The 20273-nt window shown below is 31.5% G+C and overlaps 1 protein-coding gene and 1 long non-coding RNA gene across 2 annotated transcripts; one reads left to right on the top strand and one right to left on the bottom strand.

Annotated features, from left to right (window-relative positions):
* Positions 1-1749: 1749 nt before the first annotated feature.
* On the bottom strand, positions 1750-4177 carry LOC102588592 (uncharacterized). Its single transcript, XR_367637.1, has 2 exons — positions 4001-4177; positions 1750-2059 (listed from the first exon to the last, which is right to left on the bottom strand). It is a non-coding gene; the product is annotated as an uncharacterized lncRNA (long non-coding RNA).
* Positions 4178-10097: 5920 nt separating this feature from the next.
* LOC102588259 (uncharacterized) lies at positions 10098-14346 on the top strand. Its single transcript, XM_006352194.2, has 2 exons — positions 10098-13420; positions 13784-14346. The coding sequence occupies exons 1-2, from the start codon at positions 10120-10122 to the stop codon at positions 14047-14049; spliced, it is 3567 nt and encodes a 1188-aa protein (XP_006352256.2). The 5' UTR covers positions 10098-10119; the 3' UTR covers positions 14050-14346.
* Positions 14347-20273: the final 5927 nt, after the last annotated feature.

The following is a 20273-nucleotide window of genomic DNA, read 5'->3' as shown; positions in this document are numbered from 1 at the left end:
TTAAGGAATTAAAAAAAACATAAAGAACAAGTTTTAAATTACATAAATTTTCAGCGGCAGCCATTTAAAAAAAAACAAGTTTTTAAAAGAAAAATCACTGGCGAAGCAGCGATTTTCAGTTTTTTTTTTTTTTAAAATTTTCATTTAAATCGCTGAAAGGGTAAAGATTTAAAAAAAAAAAAGCTTTTTATGAAAATCGCTGGCTTCAGTTTTAATTTTTATTAAATTCTCTGTAAGGGTAGGATTTTTTTTTTTTTAAAAAATAATTTCTTAAACAAAATCACTGCTATAGCAGCGATTTAACTTCAAAAGTTTTTTTTTTAATTTCTTAAACAAAATCGCTGCTATTTTAATTTTTTTTTATATAAAAACGCTATTATAGCAGCGATTTAACTTCAAAAGTTTTTTTTTTAAATTTCTTAAACAAAATCGCTGCTATTTTAATTTTTTTTAATATAAAAACGCTGTTATAGCAGCGATTTTAAAGAAAAAATATTTTTTTGAGAAAATTGGCAGCGATTTTATTTCTTTTAGCGGAGAGGCGTCAATTTTTGTCAGAACAAAATCGCTCCGTCAAGAGCGATTTTGCCCTTTTGGTTAATTTGTTTTTTGATGTGCCGTTTTTGTTTTTTGAAAGAAAAAAGTTGCACTTTTGGCTCTGAACTCAACAAAAAGGTGTCATTGCCCATTAGTGCCCATATAAAAACATTATCTCGCTTGAAAAATCGGAGGAAGCCACATATTTTCTTGAAGAATCAAAGGAGCTCATATTTGGATTTGCCGCCTAATCCCCTAGAACTAGGGTAGAAATTTTTGGGCTATGTAATTTTTTTTACTAGGTAATATGGGTTGTCTAAATTTTTTTAAAAAAATGTTAATAATGAAAAAGGAATAATGTGACATGGCATCCTATTAGGAGAGATATAATATTTTTTTGTGTAAGTATATTTTGAGGAAAAGAGGTAAAGTTGGGTGATATTGTGGTCCTAAAACAAACATAAATGATATTCCAAGGTAATTTCCCAAACATGGGTGACTATCCAGGGAAATTACTCAGGAGATAATGCAACAGTTGGGACGTTATTTTCCTTATTTTATGGAGCTTGCTTTTTTAAAGAAAATATTTTTCAAAATTTTTTATCAATCCAAAATGCCCATCTTGTACTTTTTTTTTCCTTAATTTCTGTTTCAATAATGGTGATGTTTGAATTTGCTAACATGCACTAGACTAATTTATCATTAGTATAGGGATCGTATGACTTTGATGATCCTGGTTTGGATTACCTAGTGTTTTTATCTCTACCTTGGATCTGAACATGAGACTCATAATTGGTACATCTTTTTTCTCTTAGAGTTATTTTATGCGTTTTAATTTAATTGAATACGAAGTTCAAGAATATAGAAATATGTTCATACAAGGGGTGTAAATAAAGGTAAAAAAGAATATTAAAAAATAAATTCTTTTAACACAGAAAGTAAAGATAAATTGAAACAAGGGAGTAACACTTACCTTAAGCTAATTTCTTTCATCAGCCAAAATGATCTTACAAACTTACCTTATCTTCCCTAGTTTTGAATGTCTTCTCTAATCATCTAAAGTTATGTCATTTCTTGTGATATCTTCACGTACACTTAAACATGGTACATGTGTGTTGCATGCATCTCGATTAATTTCGTAACATATTGGATAAAATGGTATCTCAATTGATTTCGTAATGTATTGGATAATTTTATCCGTACAAAGAACAATGAAAAAGCTTAACCAAGAGTGTTATATAAATATTGTTGGAACCTCAAAAAAGATATGCTCGTCAAAGTTAAATTGTTCCTAAATACGAATAGCTAAATATAAGTGTCCTAGGTATAATAACAATATGATATCAAGAAAAACCTTGTAAAATTTTCCATAAACCTAGGCACTCACAACACCAATGATGTTCAATAAACCCATTATTTTTAGAAGTTAATTAAAAAGGAACATCAGCAGCATGAACAAGGTATGTCACTGCCAAGGCCAACAACATTAATACACATGCAATCCCTTGGTCAATTGTTGTACCTGCAAAACAGTTACAACACATCAATTAAAATACTTTCGTACAAAAATGGATTCAGAATTTGAAACTTATGAGATTCTATAACGACCTCAAATTAATATACATTGTAATACAAATATAAAGTCTGAGCAAAAAAACTACTAATTCACGTGAAACCATAAGTAGTACTATAAGAAGATATTTGCATTTTGCAGCAAATTATACTATACATCCCGGTGTAAATCTATTGCTCAAACTCTTCAAAAATGTTGCCGGATATATGTTGGGTACCCCAATAATAATGCATTTTTTAGGATGCAACACGGGTGTGGAGACAGTTTTAGAGAGTCCGAGCAACATATAGGGTTAACAAATACCAACATATATGTTCAACACAAACCAAAACTTGGATAGAAATGGATAAATACTGCTATCTATTTCAATGAGAAAAAAATTTGCAAGAGAATTCATGGGATTTGATATTTCCTTACCATCCAAAGAAGAAAATTATTCATTAGAGAAAACTTAGAATCTCAACAATAAATATGAATTTGTTATCTATGCTATGTACTTTGAGATCCCATCCAAACTTTCAAATATAAGTTCGATATAGCAAATAATGAAAATGGTTCGTAACATATCACATGAGTCCACATAATCCTCCTAATAGGCAGAGAAATATGGGTGAGGATCAATAAGTTAGCTAAAGAAGTTGATGTTGAAGTAGAAAGAAGGCTAACATATTCACATCACTAAGCTATTGCATACTGAAATCTATCCAGTATCCACGACCATAATCAAAATCACACCAAGAAATAGTCAAATTCTAAATGCAAACAAACAACTAACTAGAAACTCCGGCATCTAAGCAATGGATTCAGCTTCACCAATTGTCTTCACAGTTCACACACACAGCTTCCAACGACTAACTAAGCGTTAATTACAAACAAGTTAAGAGTCGTTTATATGGATCCTTACTGTTCATATTGCTCCATTCATACCCAATCTAATTCAATATTACAAATAAGAGTAATTTGCCTAGGGTTAAGATTAAAAGATTCAACAAACATTGGACCAGCAGTAGAGCCACATGCAAACAAGGGGATTCAATACCAAAAAGTCATGAAGATGAACTTCTTAGACATGCATAAAATTTCTAATCACCTTAACATAAGAGAAATACAAGTTTAAATCCAAGTGTAGCCTTTTCTTAGATTCTTTTTGAATCCCCACTCTGCCACCGATTGAATCTAATGTAAACATACTATAACAACAACAAACTCAATGCGATCCCACAAGTGGGATCTGGAGAGGGTAGGGTATAGGCATACCGTATTCCTACTTTTGTGGGGCGAGAGTTTGAGGTTGTTTTCAATAGACCTTAGAGATCTATGATGAAAATATCCAATGTAAACATACTAACAAAGGGGCAACCTGCATTAAGCTCCCACTATGCCTGAGATTCAGGGAAGGACCGGACACTAGGCTCTATTATAAGCCGTCTTACCCTACATTTCTGCAAGAGGCTATTTCCACAAGCTCCAGCTATGCACCAGATTTGGGGAAGGACCAGACACAGGGGTCTATTCTAAGCCGCCTTACCCTACATTTCTGCAATAGGCTATTTCCACAAGCGCCTTACACTACATTTCTGCAAGAAACTATTTCCACATCTCAAACCACCAAGGCTCTCCTTTTGACATGACTAAAATTAAATCCAAACCTATCAATATAACATATGTATACATTTTTTTAAAAAAAAAACATATATTATCTTCCGGTATTGATCGATTTATTTTGCGTCCAAATTAATCAAACAAACAAATTCAAGCAGTCATGAATTTGACGGATCCAGTATAATATCTGTCTCAAATTCAATACATACACATTACTACCCATTAATTGCTTTTGAAACATGAATCCTCACCCATTTTAATAAATTAAAATGAAAAAACAAAACTTACCGTCGCTGGCCGGAGCAGGTGCCGGAGCTAAACCTTCTTGTGCCTGAACGGCCGGAAAAAAGGCCGAGAAAACCAAAGCAAATGCTACAACGAAACTGAAAAGCAATTTTCCAGATCTCATTGTCATTTTTGTATATTTTGCTAATCTCTCTTTCAATCAATTCCTTTCTTCTTCTTCTTCTTATTATTATTATTATTATTATTATTATTATTATTATTATTATTATTATTATTATTATTATTATTATTATTATTATTATTATTATTATTATTATTATTATTATTATTATTATTATTATTATTATTATTATTATTATTATTATTATTATTATTATTATTATTATTATTATTATTATTATTATTATTATTATTATTATTATTATTATTATTATTATTATTATTATTATTATTATTATTATTATTATTATTATTATTATTATTATTATTATTATTATTATTATTATTATTATTATTATTATTATTATTATTATTATTATTATTATTATTATTATTATTATTATTATTATTATTATTATTATTATTATTATTATTATTATTATTATTATTATTATTATTATTATTATTATTATTATTATTATTATTATTATTATTATTATTATTATTATTATTATTATTATTATTATTATTATTATTATTATTATTATTATTATTATTATTATTATTATTATTATTATTATTATTATTATTATTATTATTATTATTATTATTATTATTATTATTATTATTATTATTATTATTATTATTATTATTCTCTCTGCGAACAGCCTCCGACGAAGATCTCGAAAGAGGGCCGTAAGCAGAGAGAAATTATAGAGAGAGAACTGAGAAAAGTTTCCTTTTAAATCTCACAATAACAACAATTTCCTTCTAGATTATTACAGTCGGATCGGGTCCAGTCTGGGCTTATACAATACGATGGGCGGATTGGATAAATGAGTTAATTACTTAGATTCACGTTAGTTTTTTTTGGGAAAATTTTCAAAACAACAATATTTTAGATTTTAATGAGACTCCTTAGCAACAGTTTCATTATTTATTAAAAATCTCATTATTTTAGTTTGTTAAGAGATTAGTTATGTATTTATTTTATTTTGATTAATTTGAAAGAATACAAATAATTAATAACAGAACAGAAAAAATCATGGAACGAAAAAATTTGAAAAAGGTAAAAGATATTTTAAATACAAATCAGTTACGTTTAAAAAGAGCATAAATAGTCATCTTTCCGTCGAGCGTTTTTTTGCTTTCTTCTTAAGAACATCAAAACAAAAAATTAAAATAATATAGTTTGTCTTCCGAATCATTCATCTGATAATTTTCAAAGCTTCTTCAAGTTGAATACGACATATTTTTGAAACATAAATTTTTCAAAAATTGACAACTATAAAATTTGTCGCATCTAGTGAACAATCGAAAAACAATCAGGTATTTTTTTAGATTTTTTTATTTGTTTGAATGAGATATTCGTATATGTCGAGTACAAGAGTGTTTTTTTTCCTGATTGAATCAGTGAAATGTTTGTATGCATTGGGATTTATAGCTTTTTTCGGATATTTTGTATCCAAATTATGATGTATAACGAATGAAATTGTTTTTTTAGTTTAGTAGCTGTTTTTTCTGTTTGAATGCATACAATAATTTGTATCCCATTAAGTTAATGTAACTAATCGACCATGATGTATATGTTGAATACAACAATATATGAATACAAAAAGTGAGATGAAAATACAAAATTATAAATACAAAGTGAGATTGAATATAAAGTTGTGAAATACAAAAGAAACTCTCTTCATTTTGAAATACAAAGTGATTTTGAAAGGTAAAATTACAAACTAATGGATCATGAACTATGTTGAATACAACAATATATGAATACAAAAAGTGAGATGAAAATACAAGTTATTAAATACAAAAGTGAGATTGAATATAAAGTTGTGAATACAAAAGAAATTAAATACTCTCTTCATTTGAAATGCAAAGTGACTTTTGAAAGGTAAAATAGGCACATAAAATACAAAACTTGTTGGTATACAATTAGGTTGAATACAAAACAAAAGAGAAATACAAAACTTGTTCACATATAAATTGAGATTGAAATACAGAATGAATACCCAATAAAATACAAAATTGTTAGCATACAGTTACGATGAATACAAATTAAGAAGGAAATACAAACATGCTGATATACTAATTGAGATTGAAATACAATGTAAAAAACAAAAAATGTAAAAACTTGTTGATATATAGATAAAAATGAATACACAAATAAACTGTTGATTCAGACATTGTAACACAGACAAATGCTTTCCCCAAATCTAAAACCCTAAAAGCAAATATAAATGTATTAAAAATACAGACAAAATAACATATGAATGAATTTGTAGATTCTAATAAATCTGAAATATTAAAATGAAATCAGAAAAAAATCGAAAAAAATTTGTTTAATCGACTAAAAATCTAAAATACATAAATTTTACATGAATATGTAAACAAACTTGCATGAAAATCGAAAATATTAACAGAAATTCGTAATATGTACAATGCGAAATATAAATCATAAATGGTGATATTGAAAACAAATCAAAAAGAAATCTAAATAACTAATTGAAATACATAAATATTAGATGAATATGTAAACAAACTTTCATAAAAATCGAAAAAATTGACGAAAAATCCGTAATATGTACAATGCGAAATATAAACCATAAACGGTGATATTGAAAACAAATCAAAAGAAATCTAAATAACTAATCGAAATGGATAATGGAAATTATCTTGCCAACCGAGAAATCTGCTTGAATTAATAAATAGATTTCGTTTAACAATAAAAAAAAATTCTTGATGAACAACAATTTAGCACCTTGAAGAAAGATAAACTTGAAACGTGAAAGGTGGGGAAGAAACGTAAAAGTTGGGAAAGAAACGTGAATGGTGATGAAAAAAGGTTAATGGTATAGGTTTAATGTTATTTTTTTTCACTTTAAACGGTTATTGATATATAATTTGGTCAAATATAGGACTCTTTCCATAAATAAAATTAATTTAAAATACTAAAATCTGAATACATATTATTTTATAAAAATAAATAAAATTAATTTAAAATACTATAATCTGAATATATATTATTTTATAAAAATATTGTCATTCTGCCATTTTAAATAAATATTTTAAAGTGTTGTTATTTTGACTAATTATGTTAGGTATTATGACTTAATTGTTAATTTTTCCTTTTTTTTTTTTAATATTATGAATTTTATTAGATTTTAAATTTTGAATGCATATATTTAATGTGTTTGTATACATGTATCTCTGATATATAAAAATTATATGTAATTTGTTCTAGATATATTGTATTCAAGTGGATTTGCATGTCTTTGACTCTCCCGCTTGTCTTTCTGCTGTATCACTTGTCTCACTCGGTGTTTGATATCCCGGATATATGTTTTTAGTGTGATTCACATGTATCTAAGAATGATTCGCATGTATCTAGGGATCTCGATCGCGTCTTTTCCTGTCTTAATGTATTTGATATCACAAATATATATATCAAGGTGTATCTGACTTGAAAGCTGTTATCAAATTATTATTTGGTGAGATAATATGTAATTATTTCAAACGGTAGTCAGAATTAGTAAATATGATACGAATGTTTGTCTATCTAGTTTTCCCAATGAAAATGAACAAACAATACAAATCTCGCTAGTTTAGATTTTAATTACATGTGCTCATATTACTTTAGAAAAACACTTTTTGTATCACTTTTTTCCGTCAGATACTCGTATCCATGTATCTCGAATGCATGTGGATCAAATTAGACGTAGTTTGTTCCGGATGTAATGTATCCAAACGTGATTCACATGTAGTTAGGATATACTGAGTCTCTCACTTGTCTCTCTCTTATGTATTTGCATTTCAAAATATATTTGATAAAAAAATACATGTTTTTAATATCAAAGATATATGTTTGCTTTCTCATTCACTTCTCTCATTATGCATATACATTTCAAAATGTATCTGGAATTAAAGATACATGTATCTAATATTAAAAAAATGTATTTGATTATATACATCAATGTACACTCCGTACAGAGATAGTTAGGGGGGACAGAGTAAAAAGAGAGGGAGAGAGAGGAAGAGAAGGAAGAGGGGGAGAGAGCGAGCGTATGAAAGAGAAATTTAAAGGAGTGTACCTAACTTGAAAACTAGTATGAAATTATTAATTAATGAGATGATAAGTAATTATTTCAAACTAGAGATGAATTAGTATTATAATTAGATATTTATTTACCAACATGGGTTGTGGTGCACTGGTGGGAGTGCTTCACCCTTGACCAGAGTTGTCGGGTTCGAGCCCTGGGTATAGAGAAAATCCTATTGGGAGCGTCACTCCCGAATGGGCCCTGCAGAGCGCGATCCAAATTTAGTCGGAGCTCCAATGTGGGCACCGGACATCGGGTGGGGAACCAAAAAAAAATTAGATATTTCTTTGTAAAAAATCTTATTTTATACCAATGCTAATTAAAATATTTTCTCCGTCTTAAATTATATATCGGGTAAAAATAAGTATCTCAAATTATTTATTATTTTTAGTTTAAGGCATGTTAATTGTTTTTTTATTTTGTTCTTAATAGATGTGTTTTATTAATGGAAATGACATAAATAGAATAAGCATTCCCTGCAAAGTTAAATATAAATAAGGGATAGTTATCAAATAACCATCTTAAATAATACTTCATCCTTGTGTAAAAAATAGAAAATACAAAGAAAACATATATTGTTTCCTTTTCTTGATTGAAGTTATTTAAATTTGTATTTATTATAAAATGAATAATTTGAAAAATACTTTATCCTATTTTTTGGTATAATAATTAAATCACCCCAAAATAAACGGAAGTTTCAATGGCCATGACAACATAGAATTAAAAAAGAATCAAACCATTCCAAAATTATTCTTTAGTTTGCTAAAAACACGATTAAGAAAAGAAATGCAAAATACAAAATAATTACAACCTTTTTTTTTGGTCACTTTTATTACCAACCTCATACTTTCAACTTTGATCATTACAATTTCCAAAAAGTTTGATCAAGCTTCTCATTTTTTTGCCTAAAAAACTTTTTTTTGTTTTTTGGTGTTGTTTCAACTACCCCTTTATCATTAATTATACACAAATGATGGGGTTAGTTTTTCTCTAGCATTTTTAATTTTTTTTTTCTGGAGGTTATTATTATTGTCAAGAAGGTGGTGATTTGATCTGATCAAGAATGGGTTCTTGCTGAATTTTTATTGGGTTTATTCTAAAAAAAAAAAACCTAATAGAAATTCAGTATTTTTCTTGTTGAAAAAGGTTCAAACCTCAATTTAATTTTTAAGTGGCTTATATTTGGGCAAATATTGTTAAGGATATGTTCATTTTATGATATATAGATTGATATTATGGATCCTCATTTGATGCAATTTCTTGTTTTTTTCTATATAGTTTTAATTTAATGTTCAATAGATTAATATACATGTTTAATAAAATAGAGATAAGAGTATCAATTATGGGGAGAAGCACAACTTTTTTTTTCTTGAATGTTTAATGCTTTTATGCATTGCAATTGTAGAATTCCTTAATTTTTTTTAAAAGTTTTTAAATAACGACGATGTCCAAGTCAGCTTGCGTACACCTCAAATATTTCATCAGGCATGTGCTACATTTCACCAGTATAGGCATTGAGCGACTTTTCCCAACAAGGTTCGGTCAAATCCCAAACGAGACAAAAACACTAAATGATCACTTCCAATCTAGTCAAGTCTTGATGGACGGAGTTACATGATAAATGTACATGTGCTAGTAGGAGGTAGCAACTACCTCATGCATTAGTCGACAAGCGCGAAAACTGGTTGGTCCGGACACCATGGTTATCAAAACAACTTTTTAAAAAGCATTTTTGGGATTTGAATCTTGGCCTTCCATGATTTGGTGCAATTGTAGAATTGTCATTGCATATTTTCACTTTATTAGTAATTTAGAGTTGAGCTTAATCTAACTTTTGTGGCTTTGTTATTATTGTAGGTCTTTCTTGTATTGAAGTTTTTTGCAACTCATAAAAGGTAAATGGATCAATTTAGGCAAATTGGTGAAGTAGTTGGGAGTTTGAAGGCTCTTATGGTGTTGAAAAATGATATCCAAATCAATCAAAGGCAATGTTGTTTTCTATTTGATATGTTTGTTCATTCTTTTGATACAATTTCTGAAGAAATCAAACATAATTTAAGGTTAAATGAGAGTAATATAAAGTGGAAAGCTCTTGAGCTGCCTATGAAAGAGCTTCATAGGATCTTTAAAGAAGGCGAATCCTACGTAAAATATTGTTTGGATGTTAAAGATTTGTGGGGGAAAGCCATAAGTCTCCATATGAACAGAGATTGTGTTGAGTTTCATATTCATAACTTGCTGTGTTGCTTCCCTGTTGTTATTGAAGCTATTGAGGCTGCTGCAGAAATCTCGGGGTTCGATGAGGAGGAAATGCATCAGAGGAGAACCGCGTTAATGAGGAAATACGACAGGGAATTGATTGATCCGAGGTTTTTCCAGTGGATGTCTGGGAAGCAGTATTTGGTAACTCGCGAAATATGTAGCCGGTTGGAGTGTTGTTGGAAAGAGGATAGATGGTTGCTTATCGATGTGATAAGGCAAAAGAAAACAGAAACTTTGTTGAAGTATGAACAAAGGCTTGGAGACTTATTGTTAAGGAAATTAGATGGTGTTGAACCAATTAACAAGATATTGTTGCCTAGTTCAATCTTAGTCGGATCAAACGATTATCATGTAAAGAGACGTTTAGGGTCGTGGGGCGGACATGTTAAGGAGATACAGTGGTTAGGAGAGAGTTTTGCTCTGAGGAACTTTTTCGGAGAGGTTGAACCGTTACATGATGAGATTTCTTTGGTGTTTTCTTTATCCCATTCCAACATTCTGCAATATCACTGTGGTTTTTATGATGAAGAGAGGAAAGAAGGGTACCTTGTTATGGAGCTGATGAATGATACTCTTGCGACATACATAAAAGATCATTCTGGTCAGAGGAAGAGACCGCCTTTTTCAACGTCTGCTGCAGTTGATATTATGCTTCAGATTGCAAAAGGGATGGAGTATCTACATTCGAGAAAGATTTATCACGGAGAATTGAACCCGTCTCATGTACTTCTTAGAGCAAGGAATTCCTCAGCAGAGAGCTATTTTCACGCGAAACTCAAAGGCTTCGGCTTAACTTCAATCAAAAGTACTTATAAGACTGCCAGCCACAATGCAGCTGATTCCGTTATATGGTTTGCCCCGGAAGTTCTTGCTGAACAAGAAAAACCAGGAAGCAAGTGTGCCTACAAGTACACAGAGAAAGCTGATGTCTATAGCTTCGGAATGATTTGTTTCCAAATTTTGACAGGGAAAGTTCCGTTTGACGAAGGACATTTGCAAGGGGAGAAAGTCGTGCGGAATATCAGAGCAGGGGAGAGGCCTCTCTTCCCATATCCTTCACCTAAATACCTTGTGAACTTAACAAGAAGATGTTGGCATGCCAATCCAAATCTTCGTCCACGTTTCTCGTCTCTATGCAGGATTTTACGTTACATCAAGAAGGTCCTTGTCATAAATCCAGAACATGGCCAGCCTGAAACTGCCCCTCCACTTGTAGACTACTGTGATATTGAGGCTAGCTACTCGAAGAAGTTTGCTGAAGAGGAGAGCACGAGTTTGACCCCGGTATCACAGATTCCTTTTCAAATGTTTGCTTACCGGCTCATTGAGAAAGAGAAGATTTTTGGAAAGAACTGGGATCCATCAAATGATGGTTTTTCAGTCCATAGGAGAGCATCATTGCTGAGTGATGACGGGCAATTGTCTGCGATGGATGATCTCTTTCTTGCACCGAGTGATGGAAGGTCAGTTTGCTCTGAGATAATTGACAGGAAAGATTCAAGATTGTTTGATCAGAGGTCAGCTATCTCCGAGATACCACATAGAAGGCTTCTCTTATTCGATCAAACATCAGTTGGTTCTGAGAGTCCGGAGAGGAGATTCTCGTCTGTGGCAACAGCAGATGAAACACTTTTCTTTGCTGATAGTCCGGACAGGAAAGGAGCAGTATCATCACCAATAGTTAATAGGTCACCACGCATTGACACACTAGAGAAAAAGATCATTTCATCGATTAGCAAGAACCAAAGACTCAAATTTTTAGCCAACCAAGAGAAGGCAATGTCTCCAAAAGCAGCTGATGAAAAACCTTCATCAAGCATAGCTACTGCACAAAATTTAGCATCTCCACCGACTTCAGAGGAGATGAAACCAGCTGAACAAAATTTAGTATCTCCACGGACTACAGAGACGAAGAAATCAGCTGAGCCAAATTTAGTATCTCCACGGACTACAGAGACGAAGAAATCAGCTGAGCCAAATTTAGTATCTCCACGGACTACAGAGACGAAGAAATCAGCTGAGCCAAATTTAGTATCTCCACGGACTACAGAGACGAAGAAATCAGCTGAGCCAAATTTAGTATCTCCACGGACTACAGAGACGAAGAAATCAGCTGAGCCAAATTTAGTATCTCCACGGACTACAGAGACGAAGAAATCAGCTGAGCCAAATTTAGTATCTCCACGGACTACAGAGACGAAGAAATCAGCTGAGCCAAATTTAGTATCTCCACGGACTACAGAGACGAAGAAATCAGCTGAGCCAAATTTAGTATCTCCACGGACTACAGAGACGAAGAAATCAGCTGAGCCAAATTTAGTATCTCCACGGACTACAGAGACGAAGAAATCAGCTGAGCCAAATTTAGTATCTCCACGGACTACAGAGACGAAGAAATCAGCTGAGCCAAATTTAGTATCTCCACGGACTACAGAGACGAAGAAATCAGCTGAGCCAAATTTAGTATCTCCACGGACTACAGAGACGAAGAAATCAGCTGAGCAAAATGTGGTATCTCCTCCGATTTCAGAGAAGAAAAATTTATCTTATGATCAGAAACCGACTAGTTCTGAGACTCAAGAAAAGAAAAATGAATCAGTTGATCAGAAACTAATCAGTTCAGAGGCTCATGAGAAGAAACATTCATCTGATGATCAGAAATTACGACGTTCAAAGACTTTAGATCGGAAAAAGTCATTAGCTGCCAATGACAAACCACTTCATGGCGAGGAGATGCAAAGGAAAAGTTTGAGAACCAGGAGAATAAACCAAAAGTTATTCAACATTGTAGATAAGAAAGTTCCTGATTCTAATCAAATTTCAATGTCATCCGAGAATCACGAGAAAACTGCATCCAAGTCCATCAACCAAAAGACAGCAGTCAAGAAAGATTCATCGCGTAACAAAGTGCAGGACACAAAGACTAGCACTATACCAGGTTAGCTCTTCTACTAACCACCCCCACCCCCCAAACATACACAAAAAAGGAGGAAGAAATAAGAAACACTCCCCCGTTTCAATTTTTTTGTCTGGTTTTGACTTGGCTCGGAATTTTAGAAAGTAAATAAGACTTTTGAATTTTGTGTTCTTAAACTAAAGATACGTGGAATTTACCAATAAGTAAAGTGACATTCTTTTTGAAACAGGCTAAAAAAGGAAAGTTAAACAAACAAATTGAAACGGAGGGGGTAGGTTTTATTTTGTCACTTGTTTCTCAATCAGTCTGATGTTTTAATCTCAGTTGAATAGTTAGTGTCTGAGGACATCCAAACATGAGTCTAATTTTAAATTGTTTATGCAGAGAAACTGATCGACGACTCACCAAGATCTTCACCAGCTAGAGTTAATAGAATACATTCATCGCCAATGTCTTCTCCAACACGATCCCCAAAGACATATTCAAGATCACCAGCAATCGTCTCAAAGGGATACGAATATCAATCCCCAAGTTCATCACCATTAAATCCATGTTCGCGATGTTCACGAGTAAACCGAGAGTGCCAAACTTCAGGTATGAGCCCACATATACAGAGGAAAGCTCATACCTCTCATTCAGAGATAGCTTAGCTCTTCATCTGTCTTCCAATGCATGCTTGTACAGTCAAACCTCTCTATAACAACATCATTTTTGTCCCGATAGTTTTTTGGTTGTTGTTGCAAAATGCTGTTATAGGGAACATATAATATAACTCAAGCAAAAAAGTCGATTCCATAGAAAACATGATTGTTATAAAGAGGTCTAACTGTACAACAATATTTGCACTTTGGATCAACGGGGCCTGTTGAAAGAGCACCCGATAAGACATGTAGTCCCAGGTTAGAGCTAGAAAAGCTCCCCGGGTTTTCATGGGGACCTTTGTAACAAGATAATTATGAATTACTATATATACAGGTTTTCCACTTTCTGTATCTGTTTGTCAAAGCTCTCTTCACATTATTTTCTAGGCAAAATACATAAACAAACACTCAAACTTGGCCTTAACTGACAACTGAACACTCCAACTCGTCCCTACCATGTCTCATGGACAATCAATGCTGCCATGGGTGCACATTGTTAGTTGAAGTGTTCAACAGATACAATGGAGACGAGTTGAGGTGTCTAGATGTGAGTGTTTAGTTGTTAGTTGAGTTTCGAGACCAAGTTAACGTGTCTATCTATTTATTATGTCTATCTTCACGACTTTCTCGATTTCACAGTACTTGTAATATTCTTTCACATTAAACAAACTTTACATTTCTGATTGACATGAAATTGGTATAAAGGCAGTTCCCACCTGCATATAGGGTAAATTGTATAAATTTTTGCCGTACGTTCAGTAAAATAAGCTTAACTTTGTTAAATAAGCTTTTTTTTTTTAGTTTCTCTTGCAAGGACCTTTTGGTCTACTATCTAGAAACGGAATATAACCCTTAACTTTGTCTAAACTTGATATACCTCTTGTTACAAGAGTGACTCACATATATCCTTACGTTTGCAAAATTGGCTTACATATGCCCCTTACGCTTGTAAAAATAGTTCACATATATCTCTACCGTTATAAAAGTAATAAAATTATATTTTTTTAATTTTTAATAATTTTAAAAAAATCATGTATTTGATCTTTTTCACAGGTAAAACTTACCCGCACCAGGTGTATACACCAATCCAATCCACGTTTTCGATGTTAAAAAAATCATGTATTTGATCTTTGATTATTATTATTTTAGTTTCTTATTTTTATTTCATTTTTTCTTTCATTCTTTAATGTAAAAATAAGAGAAATACAAAAAAAGATATGTGAATGAAAAAAAGAGAGAAAAATATAAAACTAACTTTTTGGGGCTATATTGTAATTTAATTTTTATATTTGTAAATTTTTTGGGGGCATATATAATAAATTTTATAAGAAAATAAGTGAAAAGTAAATAAATTTGACCATCAAAATAATAAATTCAAATTAGCCGTTGAATTTTAAAAAAAATTGTGAAAATGTTCAAATATACGCCTACATGAATTGTTTTTTAATAAAAAAATAATTTAAAATTAATTTTTTCTCTCACTTTGGAGGAAAAGAGTATGTATGAGTCATTTGTGTAAAATTGGGGTATATATGAGCTACTTTCATAATAAGGGATATATTAGCTCTAAATGACAAAGTTGAGGAGTATATCATACCATTCTCCATCTAGAAAACATGGGTGAAAGTATAAGTTCGGATACGGGTTCGATCAAACTCAAAGTTTTTCTTAAACATGTATGTATGTTTACAAAATTATTAAATAGGTAAAAATATCAAATTTAGAACTCAGTTATTAATACTTGAAGTTTTATTTTAGAATTCATAAAATTAAACTTTTGATTCCACCCTAGGGATATCTTTTGAGTAAAGTGGAAATCTTTTTAGAAATTATTAGAGTATGACTGAAAATTTGTTAAGTATTACAAATATCATATAATAATGTAATATTTTCCTTGTAAGATTAAGAAATGAGAAATATATGAGCAAATATTAAAGCCGGTTTATTATATTATCATGAAAATATTCAACAATTATTTTACCTAAAAACTTTTAAAACAATATCAAAATCAAAATTATGACCTAAAGGAGGGTATATTAGTAATTGCTCGCGCAACCCATCAACATGGATAAAGAACGTGCCACTCTTCCGTCATACATACCCATCGACGACTTCTCCGGCAACTCATCCATCACCGCTCTTCTGTCATACATACCGGTGAGGTTTTTCCGATAATTCCTTTCCACCGTCTCTATATATCATTTTTGCTCTTTTATTCCGTTACTGAGTGGTTTTGTATATTGTGATTTCTGATATTGTAATTGAATGTGTGGTATTGAGTTAACTTTTGGTCCAAATGATGTATTTGTGTTAAAAGATGTATTGAATATTAATAAACTATTAATTTAGAACTCAGTGACTTTAGTTTTTGGATAATTATTGTGTGTGGACCAATTTTCATGCACCTTAAAAAATTTAGTAACTTAAATGAATTTGAATCAGGAACCTATAATCAGGGGTGGCTCAATAGAATGGATGACCTAAATCCAAAATTTAGAAATCTGTATTACATTTATTTAATTTTTTTATATATATTTTATTCTCAGTATAACATTTCTTGTAATATTTTGCAAGACAAGAATAAACATATATAAATTATTGTACGTTACATAACAACACAAATGTTTAAATCTCTCTTATTGGTTATACTTTTGAAAACTTTTCCAATATGACTCAACTGTTACATAAACTATTAAAATTATTCTAAAAGTGTTCAAAAATAAAATTAAAACTTCACTTCATTGAATATGCCAATTTGAGTATCATTTTTTTTTTGTATTTATATAATATTTCATAAAACTTTTAAATACAAAAACCAATATTATAGTGATTGCTACATTTAGAATACATTCAAAGTTGACATATTTTTCTAAATTTAATTATTTGATAATCTATTTAGTTTAATCTTCAAATGTTTAAGAAAACATCTCAAGGAATTGAAGACAATCTTATAAAATCAATATTAAAGCATCATTAATTCAAATTGATATGAATTAGACAAATTAAGGAATAGAAAGTAACTATCAATTTAATTGTCTATGATTTTTAATTATAACTACATCAATAATAAGATTTAAAAAATATGTGCATAATTAGTAAGAGATTACCAACAAACTATAGTAGAACCTCTCTAAATTATTACTCAATAAATTAATAAACTCTATAACATAATATTTTTCTTCGAGTCCTGACTTGGGCCAGTGAAAAAAATACCAATTTCGATAAGATAATATACTTTCAAAATACCCTATATAAATATATGGTCCCATTAATATTACAAATTAATAATTCTTTAAAGTTACAAAATTATCTAAGACAATTTAGTGAAATATGATTCTAGTGTCTTTAGTTAAAATTTAAATTTAGTTGAAGTTCTTTTCTAACTTTCTATTGCATCCAAATGTCCTGATGTTGTCTTCTCGAACTGCATCCAAAAATTGTGAAGAGTTCTAGACACGATAATTGTTTCCTTATGTGTAACACCTCATAACTCTATTCTTAGAATTCGACTAGGTTGTCGTAAGTGTATCAACTTGGGTCGGATAATATACTACTTGTTCATATATGTTAAAGTCCATTTCTAAGTATTAAAAGTGTTTTAGATGTGAGTTAAGGTAATAATGAACCTTTAGCACAAAGTCAAGTTGACAAGTTCCTAACAATTAAGTTTTTCGTGTAAGTTCATTCAATGATCAACTTCAATCAATCACACCTCCTAAAATATAAAGATTTTTTGTAGCGTAATACCAACTAAATAAAAGGCCAGCAAATAAAAGGCCTTGAAGTCTTCTTTCATATGTTTTTGACTGTTCGTCAATCCAAGTTATGTGCTAAAAGTTATGCCCATTTTCTTAGGCACTACGTAGTCTACACGAACCAGCGCGTGGAGTGAACGTCCGCCGCGCGACCGTGCGGCAAAGGCAGTGCTACTACTAGGTGTGCGCGAAGTGCCACGCGATTAAGGCTTCAGCTGTGCGGCTGCGCTCGCTTCCAAAAATTCTTATAGTTTTCTCTTCTTTTCACATTCTACGATGGGTGTTTTCTTCCTTTCCTCATCCCAAAACCCTAACCATATTAACCTCTCCCAAAACCCTTATTCGTTCAGATTTGATAAGTTACGATAAACTTTTCTCCTTCTTTTTCCTTCCCAACACTTCGAAGAACCAGACCTACAAGAATTTTAGAGATTTCAATCCCGATTCTTCCTCAAACTTCAAAGTTAAGGTATGTAAGACTTCAATGAGAGTGTTCCTTCGCTCTCATGCTTAAAGTATTTTGGTTCTCAATAATTTCACATGATTATTGTAAGGGCTTTTATGAAATTATGATCTTTCTTCAGTAAACTATGTTTTTCATTGTTTCACTTTTATTTTCAAACCTTATGGTACTAATTTAGCATGATTTTTATGGTCATTCAAACTCTTATGGATTTTAAGCATGAAAACAAGCATCATATGAATTACAACCGAAATACAGGTTATCTTAAGATATGACTTTTGAGCTTAGCCTCATATATAATTCAAGACGATAAATGGTTTTCATACCTATGAGCATTATATGAATATATATTGTTTTGGGAGGATTATTTAGTACTGCGAGGATGCGGGTTTAGAAAACCCAAGTCCCATAACTAGGCGCCAACGTAGGATTATATTACCCGCTTTGTCGGTTGACCTTCTGACCCTGAGAGGCTCAGATTAGTGGATCCACATAGATATGATATGGTCTTATACTCTAGCAAGGTATAGGGCAGCATTCCCAACTGGGTTAGCTGTTGGACATCATGAGCTCATATGATGTATGTCGGTTATAAGAAACTCCCTAATTATGCAAATTTTATGATATGTTTTTAGGTCTATATGGTTCATTTTAAGTATGTTATTTTATGTATATGATTATGCAAGACTATTGAAAATGACTCACCTATATGCATATGTACTTTTGAAAAGAGATTTTTATGATACTTGATCATGGACTCTAACTGTTTTCTCTTCAAAACTTTTACTATATATATGATCTTGGAAATCTTATTTCACTATCTTGTGTATGATTCTTTAATTGAATATGACAGTGTCCCCCCTTACTTACTCAACACATTCTACGTACTGACGCATATATTTCTTTGCGCTGCATCTTTTTATGATGTAGATCCCAATATTCGCACTCAAATTCGTGGCTAGTGAGGTTGCAGTACTTCCATTTAGCTTCTGGTGAGTCCTCTTCATTTGGAGACTCCATTGTTTTAGACTTTAACTATTTTCCTTATGTTGTCTTTATTTTGAGGTAGTAGGGGGTCATGTCCTGGCAAGCTTATATTTTCATTCTAAAGTAGTAAAGGCTTTATTCAGACATTAGTAATGTAGTCACATGGAGTTATTAATTCTTTATTAACCATATGTTTCAGCTCCCGTAATATTTTGTATGATATGCATGATATATTAAGTCAAGGGTTAGCCCGAGATCATTTATAGTCCTAGGTATCGTGTCTCGACTGGGGTATAGACTGGCGTCGAGACATTATGCATAACTGGTTCGGGATGTATTATATCATCTTTAATTTCATCATCAACATTGTTTTCTCCAATGGTATCCACAATTTCTTCTAATCCCTGGACCTCTGAACATGTATCATTTTCACTAAAATTGAGATAATCGAGATTATTAACATCAATTTTATTACGGTAATCCTGATTATTAATCACGACCTCAAATTCATGAATGTCGTTTTTGTAACAACCCGTATTATGCATATGCTTGTTCTATTCTTGTGATACTTGACATATCCTTATAGTATAGGTGATGAACCATGTTTCTTATATGGTTGGTGTTGGTTTAAACTAGCTTGGAAGGTGATGTGATGGCTTGCACGTTTCAGCATGTGGTACGCAAGTTAACTCCAACAGAAGTATTTAAACTCGAGACAGTAAGGTGGTAATTGAGCTTAAAGTTGAAAGTTAAGTAGCTAAGTTAAAGTAAAAGGGATTAATATTTTAGAAAAATGAAATAAAATAAGTGAGATGCTTGCTTGACTTAACTAAGCTAGTAGGTGACATGTAACACCCCGTATTCGAAACAGACCAAGAATACAGATTTCGAAAAGTTGAAGGTGCAACTTACGGTCACCATCCACGGACCGTAGGTCAGACCACGGCCCGTGCTGGTGGTCCGTGGTTCACCACTGCAACCCCTCCCAGACCCAGCTCAGAAAATTGGCTAAGTCCCGACTCACGGAC

Source organism: Solanum tuberosum, unplaced genomic scaffold (assembly GCF_000226075.1).
Source record: "Solanum tuberosum cultivar DM 1-3 516 R44 unplaced genomic scaffold, SolTub_3.0 scf00147, whole genome shotgun sequence".
Taxonomy (NCBI): Eukaryota; Viridiplantae; Streptophyta; class Magnoliopsida; order Solanales; family Solanaceae; genus Solanum; species Solanum tuberosum.
The sequence above is the reverse complement of the archived record's forward strand: the minus strand, read 5'-3'. Positions and strand labels throughout refer to the sequence as shown.